This window comes from Diadema antillarum, unplaced genomic scaffold (genome assembly GCF_040938485.1).
Source record: "Diadema antillarum isolate AM-2024a unplaced genomic scaffold, OU_Dant_1.0 scf00000009, whole genome shotgun sequence".
Classification (NCBI taxonomy): domain Eukaryota; kingdom Metazoa; phylum Echinodermata; class Echinoidea; order Diadematoida; family Diadematidae; genus Diadema; species Diadema antillarum.
In genome coordinates this window covers 727,831-739,302 of record NW_027270898.1, presented here as the reverse complement: position 1 = coordinate 739,302, position 11,472 = coordinate 727,831, and the positions used below count along the sequence as shown (strand labels likewise).

General features: G+C 38.0%; 1 protein-coding gene across 1 annotated transcript; it reads left to right on the top strand.

Annotated features, from left to right (window-relative positions):
* The first annotated feature begins 59 nt into the window (after positions 1-59).
* LOC139719134 (coiled-coil domain-containing protein 43-like) lies at positions 60-11,129 on the top strand. Its single transcript, XM_071630569.1, has 5 exons — positions 60-259; positions 3,919-4,006; positions 4,612-4,765; positions 5,537-5,610; positions 7,330-11,129. Exons 1-5 carry the CDS (start codon positions 86-88, stop codon positions 7,512-7,514), a joined length of 675 nt encoding a protein of 224 aa, XP_071486670.1. The 5' UTR covers positions 60-85; the 3' UTR covers positions 7,515-11,129.
* The last annotated feature ends 343 nt before the right edge of the window (positions 11,130-11,472 follow it).

Sequence of the window (11,472 nt, the reverse complement as noted above, 5' to 3'; positions counted from 1 at the left end):
TGTCACACATCATCCAAGCACGAGTAAAACGCACCCAGAGCACAGCAAATTGAAAAAATTTGCACCATCCGAATGCAAGATTGAAATGGCCGAAGCAGCGCCTGGCCAGAACTTTGGAGAATGGCTCTCCACCAAACTGGAACAACTCAGTATTGATCAAGACGTATTTGGTAGTTATATTAGCAGTATTGTTGAAACTGACGACTCAAATGAAGAGGAAAAATCCGAGGCCTTGAATGGAATTCTTTGCGAAATTCTGGTATGCTCTATTGTATTTTACAGTCCCATGTACTCTATTTTATGTTGGAAACACATTGCTGTAGACAGCTGAACATGAACTTCATCATAACTAGACTAGATCATGAAGTAATGAATATGTGCATATCTGTTTCTGTTTCTGTTTCTGTTCCGGTTCCGTCGGTATTCTCAGAATTAACTGTAAAATTTACTCCACCACCGTTGCTTGTACTCCACCAACGTTATCGAAATAAATTTATATCGAAAGTGTGTGACGTGCATTGACTTTGAATTGAAAGATAACTTGTGTTGGGCTGTGCTGTGTAGAGGTCTAACCAAGAGTAAAATACTCGGTTTGCGGCAGGTCAAGGGTTTTTCCACACTGTAAACAAATCGGGCAAATTATCTTCAACCATTTCATATATCATAAACAAGATCATTCATTAACGCTATTGTTTTCATAAAAAATTGATCAATGACAAACGCAGATTTCATGATTTACCAGGAGGGCAAAACCCGGCACAATTTTGCCGATATGCTTTGCTCTGCTTTGCGGCACAATGTACAATCCCTATGCCATACTTATACGCGCGTGCTCCGCGATCTTCAGCTGAACGCCTTCACATGTCTCGCGAACATTGTGTAAGCGCCAATTCCCATTGCGAAAGCACGTGAAAATAGCGGGCGCACATGCACTGGCTGCAAACAGGATCGCAATTCTGGCGGTGTTGTTGATGTCTTTCTCGTGTTTTTCTCATTTTTTTTCGATGGTAACATCCACTTTCTGAAAAAAATGGCGGCCCACATCGGCTCGCGAAAGTTCTAATTTACGTGAGGATATGTTTTCAAAGTCCATGAACATCAAGAAAAGGACAAAAAAATCCAGTTTCTTGGACCATTGTTTCTTAAGTGTTATGTTAAGAAGTACCAAAATTAAATTTTGGATGCGATATGTTGTCATTTAGGTGAGAAAATTTCACTTTTGTCGAAGATTGTGCCTATTTTATCGGTTGGTTTTATCGATTGGTAGTGTGTTAGTATATGTGTAGTGTGCATGTAATAGTGCAATACTGTGTTTAGCGGTATATTACTGAGTGTGTTGTACCTGCCGTGAACGGGCGCACAGCTGCATACTGCAGCACTTACTCCATGTTATTGTTAGGTCTAACGTTACACTGCATTCCATATTTAGTATTAGTAATATGGACTTAGTAATCTTGATACTTTTTGTAGGAATTGAGTAGACACCTCTAGACTAGAGGGGTCGAAATTTTAATCATGCACAGTTAAAATATCACGATCGCAAAATGTTATAAATTTAAATATACCAGACCTAGTCCTGGGGCCTACACACGTCACACGCGTGCACGTGTGTCTTTACTGTCCAGCCGCACCACTCCCCTTGTATTGTGTGTACTGTACATATCCATAGACCACGCACGGAGAAGCTAGCTGGATATTACATGTGGGGATACATCAAAATGCAGTGTTAGAAACCATTCTTTATTTTCCTACAATTTTTTTGAACTCCATTCTCATTCAGTCATTGTCTTTATATTAAAGCAATATTACATGTGGGGCCACATCAAAATTCAGTGTTAGAAACCATTCTTTATTTTCATACAATTTTTTTGAACTCCATTCTCATTCAGTCATTGTCTTTATATAAGTAAGTTACCCATTTTTTGACTGCCTACATTGCGGAAGCAGAATAGCGTGCATGATTTGAACGTCTGTGCTGCGATCATCGTTCGAACGCCTGCGCTCATTGTTCAACCCCATGTCTCCATGCTTTGATTTTGCGGCATACCGCCATGCGCTGCCTATGAATGGATTAGCGCCCATGCCACGCACGGACGAAAGTGTACACATAGCACTATGAGAGTGCGGTACTCGATATACTCCACGCTGTGCGAGAGATTCTACGCATGTACACGTTGCTGTCGAACCATGGCGAACATCGCAAATTCTGGCACGGTGGCATGCAAAATATAAATCGCGCATAAACACCCAAGTTACCTCAGAAACGCAAATCTTGGAACACGTGTGGAGGTAGTTGCATAGTTTGAATTTTGCACTTGATCTGCACCATTTTTTTATTCATGAATTTCATATAAATTTATATAAATTCGTAAGAGTGGTCTATTCATGGAAACGGTCGAATCAAGGGTACCATGCTTTATAAGATGAATTTAAAATGAATACCTAAGTTACAATTGATAAGGAGACTTCCCATTGATTATGATAAATCGCACCTCCACGATGGAGTCTTGAGCCATGGGACGTGTCGAGACTTCGGCTCCGCATATTAATGGGTACTCGTAACACGTAAGTCGTAGCTAGCGGCACTGTGAACATCGCGCCTCGGCACATCAACTCCACAAGAAGTGCATATTCTCTGACTAAGCGCCGCACAGGGTCTACGGGTACACAAAGCAGCTGGCACGTGCAGCTGTGCTGCTGGCTGGTCGTCGATTGTGGAGCCGGGAATGGAAGTACAACCATACTATCTTGGAGAAAACTTGCAATTAAAACAGATGAACATGTGTGGTAAGACCCTCCCCCCCCCCCCCCAAAAAAAAAAAAAAAGAAAAGAAAAGAAAAGGAGAAAAGACGGAGATAATGAATTGGAAACCATTTAAAGAAAATTAAGCTGTCTAGAATTTAAGGAAAAATAAGTTATTTTCAGAGCGGCGCTTGCCTGCTAGCAGCTCAAGTTCCGATGTAACGCTGCGACCTCCGATCTTCCGTAGTGATTTCAGTCTGAAGTCCTCCAGTCAACTGTAACTTTGCTCTTAAATCCATAGTAACAAACAAGTATAGTGAGAATGGAGTGAAAAAAAATAAACATTGTTCTTGCAAGAAAATAACATTCGAAAATATGACTAGATATAGATGATAAATGATGCTACTTTCATCACTTTATGAGCAAGGTGGTCGTGGTGTAGTATTTGATAATGTGTTCATGTGGCCAACAGTGAAGCGCGGCAGGTTCCTCAAAGGGCAGCTTCTCTGTATGGAGCGTACAGTAATCCACGTGTGGCTGTATCCAGTGACTTGGGCCATGGCTGCAACCACATGTGTGGCTGGATGTAAAGACACACGTGTGTGGTTGTACACACTGCCTTTATTTTGTGGAATTGTTTTCTCACTTGCTGCTAAACATTTTAAAGCTTCTCCATGACTATGATGTCATTTGATCCTGCTCGATTGCCTTAGTGATGACTGAAAGATTTGGGGAATATTGCAGGATGTGCATTGTATACAGACTTTGCACATTCAACTTGCATGTCACTCCTCGTTCAGGTATTATTGCACGTTCAGTGATTGGCCAAGTGGATAAATTATCGGGCAGGGTAAGGTGGCCATCAATGCTCTTGAACAATGCATGAATGCAAGAACTTCCTCACTGCTTGTTCTTTTTTATCACTGATGGAAAGACATATAGTTCATCTTGAGAGCATTGAAAAAGCAAATGAACAGACAAATGTGAACACAAGCTATTACCAGCAATCAAGTGCCATTTTAAATTTACTGACCAGAGATGAGTATTGGAATTTACTATCTGTTGCTGTATGATTACCAACCGTGCAGTGTAAACTATCATTTAGCAGGACTTGCTAATGATGAAAAACATGTGACATGATATATTTCTTCTTGCTTTGTCCTCTCATACATCAGGACAATTCAGTGGATGAAACTTGCCAAGAAATTCTACAGAAATGGAAAGAGCTGAGCTCTGCAGATGAAGTGAAGCAAGTGAATGGAGGTAGAGTGCTTATCTGTAATATTCTTCTGATTACTCTTTTAAAAAGCTGTGATATCTTAAGGCATTGTATCTGCCTGATGCAGAGAGTCCTTACTTCATTGTTTTTTGTTTTTTTTTAGATTTCAGAGTCAATAGTAATCATTTAATTGATTTTAAAAGTGTTAGGAGTTTCAATTTTTATATGCTTGCTAAAAGTATTGTTTGGAGACATGAATCTTGGATTTGATATAATAATTGAGACCAGTGATTGTTTTTAGATGCTTTATCACTTGTTTTGTTTAGATCAGTCATTTGTCTCTGAGGAATTATTCCTGGTGATCAAAATAAAGTCAGAAGAGGTTGTATGAATAGTCATATGGAAATCATGTTCAGCAGTGCTTCCATTTTGCTGCACCTGCTATAGGTGACTTTTTTCTCACCTCACTGTATTTTTGATACAAACCTGTAAAATTTCACATCTATCTGAAGTGTACTGGCTGAAGTAGCTTGAACTTGTATGGACAGATTGCTTGCATTCCTACACAGTTCCATTTAAAGTCTTTGTGCGTGATGAAGCTGTTGAAATCATGTCATGGTTCTTTCAAAAAGATGTTGATTCTTCTCAGATGCCTCAGTGGCTGGTAATGCCGATGTGAAGATGGCTGCAATTATGGAACGACACGCTGCAACTCAGGTTCCCAGAGTGACCAGAACCCCGACAGAGAACAAAGAGAAGGCAGCCCTCCTGGCAAGGTTTGCTGAGGTCTCAGAAGGAGAAGAATATCCTTTCTATATACCTGGTGTTAGAAATAATGATAATGATAATGATAATGATAATGGTGATAATGTTGATCATGATTTTAATGAAAATGTTAATGAAAATGCTAATGGTAATAACACTGTGTATACCACTTAAATATAAAGTGCAAAGTTACATTAAAGTCTCTTCAGCATATATGAATAAAATCTTGATTAGTATTGACATTTTGAATAATCAAACTTTTTTGTTGTCGTTTTTCCAAACGTATGGGGTAGTTGGAGGCTCTTCAATATTGATAAGGTAAATCCTTGTGGTATAGTTGAAAGTGCACTGTACTTTGACATGGCATTTGACTTGTGAAATTCTGTGTGATATTGGTGTAGCCCATGATGTCTTGGCATAGTTGTGGTAAACCCTGTAGTAGAGCCGTCATAAAGAGCAGAGGTCTCCCTGGTTGAATGAGACACTACATTATCATTATTAGCAATTTAGAAATGCAAGAACACATAAAAAGGTAATAAAAGTTGATTTTAATGCATCTCAAATTTAGCAATGTTAGTGAAATAATAGGTATTTTAAGATATTTCAGGAAGTAACTACCAGACTTGTAGGGATATTAGATGTTGCATGACAGCAGGGTTTGACTGAAGGAAGAAATGCCAATGCTCTGTGTTTGTGTCATGCTGTTTTGTGGTGCTCTTCATACATTTCAAGAGATACATTGTTCTTTCATTGTGTGGGGTGTCAGATATTTCTCACTCATGCCATTTTCTTTGACTGCAATGTCTCACTGATGAAGATTATGAAGAGGAGGACTACGGAGGGGGAGGAGGAGGCGCCGGAGGAGGAGGACTGGATGATTTCTGTATCCTTTAAAAAAAATGAAAAGCTGTGTCTTCAGATTGTAGCATCGCAGTTCAGATGATAGTGGTCTAAGTTGTTGTTTTGTGTGTTTGTACCTGAGCATGGCTGAGCTGTTCCTTCTCAACTTACCATCCCAGTAAGTTCAGAATGTAGAGAGGTTTAAAGGAGAAGGATTTCTCTGTCTGCTTCCACATGATGGACACATTACCCAGACAAATTTAGTTTTTAACTTTTAAAAGCGGGATATATCTACAATTGTATTATATAATTTGTCTGATTTGTGCATACAGTCAACTTCGTGCAAGTTCAATAATTGGCTGAGTCAATGTCCTCTCAAGATAGATCTACATGGAGTTTAAGGACTATATTAATCAATTTGCTGATTTGATTTCAAATTGATTGCTGAAAGATTGCCAAATGTTAATTAAATGATTCATCAATTTGTTTGTGAGACTTCCTACTCACTTTGTATAAAATTAGTTTCTTTGGCTTTCTTATCACAGTCATAGCAATTCATATCACATTACTAGTAATATGTGTTTGTATTTGAGCAAGGTCCTAGTGTTAACATGAAAATCAATATGTTTATGTTTAATGCTGCATCTTGTATGTTATCCGAAACTGATTGGTCTCATCAATAGCTTTTTTTATTTTTAAGCTGAATTATAAATTCAATGTTCTTTAAAATCTTTATGTACTGTTTGATGCAGTTCTTCACCTGATGAGAACTAAAGTGCTATAACATGACCTATAAAAGTCCATGGAGTCAGCACCCTCCTTGTTTTTAATGAATGTTTTTCATATTCAGCATGATCCACTTTGTATGTATTCAATATCTGATCTTGTCCCTGGTACTTACAAGCCTATTGCACATTCCTGGGATATAAGTGCATCATTTGTATACCAGCAGCCAGTCTGGTCTTGAGCCAGGGTCTTTTAACCGTCCCCAAGGACAGCCCATCCTCTCTATGTCTGTTTCCAAATCCTGCTGCCAGCGAGTCCATGGCTCATCTCTCTACCTTATAGCCAGGTCTCTGATATTCTTCTGATGATGGGATTGGGTTTCTAGAGGGTGTGCCCTATGTATTTCCTGCACCTATGAAGTACATTAAGTGTATTTCAACAGCAGTTGCTGTCTAGTTTGCTCCAATGTGCTGACATCACAGACTACATCTGGGTAACAAGTCTGAAGAATGTTAGATTAATTCCAGTCTGAGCGAGATTTTTGCTAAAGAAAATATAGTTGTATGATGTGGAAATCCCCACCCCCTCAAAAAACAAACAAAACACCTAAAACATGACAAATGAAAATAAACAAAAAGTTATTCAAATTGTTTTCTCATATACTGTTAAAATGAAAATCTTTGCACAAGTAAGTTTTCTCGCTTGACCAGGTAAGATGATTATTGTTTGTTTTCCAAGTCTGCGGATTCAAAACATCAAATAGTGTTACATTAAATTAGCAAAATATTACTGTGCATTTATTTTCATGCTAGTTTCTGGTTGTGTGAAATGCGCAAAAATGTCCACACAGTGAAAATGTTCACTTTTACATTACTTTCATAGTTTGAAATGTGCTTAATGAATGGTATGACTTGCCTGAGATGAGATACTCCCATCCCATATTATTCTGCCCAAAAGGTGCCACTAGTGGTACATGTCAAGAAACGGTCTGTTTTCCTTGACCAGTGCCCCCTCCCTCCCCCCCCCCACCCCGCAGTCATGAGGAACACCAATAAGGAGGATGTAGACAAGCAGGAGAGAGAGAAGCGGGAGAAGGCGAAAGCGGAGACCGCCAAGAAGAAGGCGCAGGACAAGCTCCAGCGGGAGCAGCAGAAACAGAAGGCCCAGGACCGGAAGGACAAGGAGAAGAAGCGAACACAGAAGCAGGAGCGCCGGAGGTAGCACCCCTCCGCCCCCCACACCAACGCAGCAACTAGGCATTATCTATTTATGACAAGTATTATATTAGTCGGCCTTTGCATGTATCTGAAAATGTATAGTAAAAAAATGAGAACAGTTGACTTCAGCAAATGCATCACTTTCGCGTAAGTCCATCCATCTATCTATCTATCTCCCAAAGATTGGAGAAAGATGATATCTACCTTGTCTTGTTAGTGCAGATGAATTTATCAAAGAGGAAATCAGAGCAGAGATGCAACATGCATTTGCAGCAGCTGTCGACTTCTCAGCATCTCTTTTTGCCTGAGTGCTTACCAGTATTTTGTTTTGTTTTGTTTTTTCTACATGTGATAAGGTGCATAGATTGTCTGGTTTTCTATGATCTGACCAATCATTAGTACAAGAGGAAGTTGGAAGCGCAGATGCAATGTTGTCAACATTCATTGCATCCAGTTTTGCTTCTCTTTCCTCTTCTATGCAAGTCTGTAAAAATGTTCTTAAAATCAAAAGAGAAAAGAAAAGAAAGAAAGCAAAGAGATTGCAGCTGCATTGTTTGTCTGACTGGGTTCATATTATCCTACAGATAGTTTCAATCAAGGTGAGATTTTAAAGGAGACTTTGGATGATTTTCAGAATTTTCACATCTGAACAACTATAAATTAGTTATACATGTACTAAGTTAAGAATTTCAGAATTGATAGTGTTTGGGATGAGGAATAAGAATGTTTTCAAAATTTATAACAAATTGTCATGAACAAGGATGATGACATGGCAGCCTCACCATAAGGATGCATGAGTTGGGGCTCAAGGAAGCAGAACAAAAGGAGAAGGCATGCATAGATTCTACACAGGTGAACTTGTTCATCAAGCAGTATTGTGATGGAATCACTTGTGCTGCTACATTTCTGATTTATGTGAGGCTCCTATGTCATCAACATTCTTCAGTGTAATTTGTTGAAGATTTTTACGAGTATTGGGTTCTCTGCTCAAGGACCACAATAATTTCCACAAATCTATACATGGAGCTGTCAATTTATGTACTACATGATGTGAAATTATGAAAATCATTTGGAATGCCCCTTTAAGCCTGTGCGTGTCTTTCTTTATCTGTCTTGAGCTAATGATGTATAGAGTGTACTTGGGGATGAGGGTAAAGAAATTGAAAGGTGAGAGATTTTAATTATGGGAAGTGGGATTTCTCTTTCTTCTCCTCAGCACATTAAAGAGCTAATGAATTATTTAAAGATTGATGAGCACTTTCAGTCATTCTACTAAAATGAGGACTGATATTTTGAAAGAAGTACCAGGAGCAAACATGTTCACCAAGCCTGAAATTTTTATTCCTAACATTTGTACAAAATTGTAGAAAGTCTGTAACTCTGGTATTCAGGGTTTGAAGACTATAAATGCCCTATTCTGGACTGTATAATTTTTACCTGCCTTGTGTGGTGGCCCAAGAAGTTTTTAATGTCTTTTCTTTAGTTTTTACTGCTAGCTGTGGAAGATACCAAATCACTTCTTGGTGATGGGTAATGATCTACTATTTTATTCTAGATCTCCTGTCAGCTGCTATACAGTGTATGTATACTGTATGCACCCAATATTTTGTGAAGCTGTTATTTTCACAAATTTTGCAGGTCAGTTGCTATTCACGAATTTATGAACAGGCAAAATTATTACCTGGTAACTCTGACTGTGATATGAATGCAACATGCATGAGTACATGTTTTCATCTTTACTGTACTCCACAGTCGCAAATTTAACTGATCGTGAAATTGTCGGAAAGTCCCGTTTCGTGAAAAATTAGACTTGCTAAATATGTGGTGTATACAGTATGTGACTGGTATTGTAAAGATGTACAGGTCAAGCCACCAGCCGCCTTGAGAAGTGTCTCAAACAGATTATCAGTGCCATATTCTCAATACTAATGAATTTATTTTGATACTTGAAAATTCTATATCAGAGTGTCTAAGGAGGCCTATATCATATAATCATTTGCAGCCTTGCGGGCAAACATTCTGGACACCGAGAATTGTATCTTCGTATACATGTACATTGTATTACTCAAATGTATCAAACAAGTCCATGCATGGTATAATGTGCAACTCTCAAAGCAGAAAATGGTTAACATTGTGTCCTATTTTTGCATGAGGCAGAAAGGAAGCAAGTTTAAACATTGTCCATTGCAGCTAGCCACTGTGGAGAATGAGCCATTGAGTCTGAATGATAAGCTGTCTGCATAGTCCCACATGGCTAATGTGGTGCAGTGTGTAACATTGCCAGTGCGTGCCCTAAGTTCATTACTGTCCTCCACTTGACCACTCAAAAATTGTTGGGAAGTCCCTACTTGCAAAAAATTAGAGTCACTATAAAATATATGATGTATACAGTATTTCACAGCAATATACTCACATCCATCCATTTGCGTTTGTTTTAGTTTACAGTAGCATTTTTATTGCATGTTGTAGGCTCTGCATGTTTTAGTGGGTTCATTGCCTGCTACAATGAATGTTGGATGATTATTATCTAAACTGAGAAAAGTTTGGCTGACAACTTGTTTTCTTTTCTAATTTTTCGAGACAAACTGGACAAAATGTGGTAATTGTAGCAGTAATTATTTAATCAAATTTTTATGTGTTTCTATGTTGCTGGTGAGCAAAATTAGAAAAATGAAAGAAACAGAAATGATAGAGAAGATTGTGTGCAAGGAAAAGTACTTACACAGATGTAGATACATTAGAATTGAAAGTTACTGTGGTTCATAAAAGAGTGGTAAGCCAGATACTCAGTTGTCTGTATGTATGGTATTGAAGCAGTTTACATTCTGTGAAGTGAATGGTACACACTTCACAACATTGTGATACATATGTGAGTATTTCTGCATGTGGTTATGAAAATGAATTGAAAATGTCACTTGATCTATAGGACTGTTGCGAGGCTTTACACAGTGAATAGTTTGGCATTGCTAATGTTGGTTGCATTCAGATGACTTGGTGTTTTGCATCAGACCCCAGTTTTGTGATTAAAGTTTGGATGCCTGAAATTTCTTATACTTTTAAACTCTGTTCTTAAGCTTAAAGGTCTTGCAGCTTGACTGTTCTGGCCATATTCAGCATTATGTTGCAATGGATTTTCATTAACTCTAGAATTGTGTCTTCCATTTTGTTAAAATAATGGTATGTTGAGGAAAAAAAATTACATATTTTTATCATTTGTGGGTGATCACTTGGTTAATGCACCAGTAATAGTTTGAATTGTCACCGATATTGTGTGTTGTATGTGGTAGTACTTACAATTGCACAAATACCCTTAGGGTAACATAGGATGTAGTGCATAAAACTAAATGGTTCAGGTAAGTTTTGACTTGCCTTTTGCCAGTAAAAAAACATTGATAAAAATTATTACAAATTGTCAAAATTACAGCATGATAGTATTAAGATTCATTGATTGGCTGAGTATAGAAACAACAGCAAAAACTAAGTAAACCAAGTTCATTATATTCTGAAATAATTTTCAAAAGTACAACCTTATTTCAAAAGGGAAGCACTTCTATTTTTTTTTTTTTTCAATTTTAACTTACTTGTAGGATAGAGTATGAGCCGCCCTGGCTGACATGAACTGTAGCCATCCGTCATTTGTTAGATAAATCAGTCTCCAATTGACCTTTTTTTTTCTTTCTTTGTTTTGTTTTGTCTTGTTTTTTTGTTTTTGTTTTTGTTTTTGTTTTTGTTTTTTTTTTTTGGGGGGGGGTCTGTCATGAACTTTTATTTTGTAGGCAGGACATTTCTGTGTCTGCTTTTAGATATCTGTGTGACATTGTCTGACAGAGTAACAGTTGTTGTAAGACAGTTGTATCATACCTACATGAGATTGCTTGATTGCCATACAATTTGGGAAGAAACATCCTCATATTTTAGTCAGTTTGAATGTGGCTTATGGGCAATCTTCAATTAATTGTTAG

Excerpts from the sequence above, each read along its gene's own strand:
- LOC139719134 (XM_071630569.1), top strand. The coding sequence starts at position 86 with ATGGCCGAAGCAGCGCCTGGCCAGAACTTTGGAGAATGGCTCTCCACC. Across the intron at positions 4,007-4,611 it reads AGTGAAGCAAGTGAATGGAG|ATGCCTCAGTGGCTGGTAAT; the intron begins GTAGAGTGCTTA and ends GATTCTTCTCAG. Across the intron at positions 4,766-5,536 it reads GAGGTCTCAGAAGGAGAAGA|TGATGAAGATTATGAAGAGG; the intron begins ATATCCTTTCTA and ends GCAATGTCTCAC.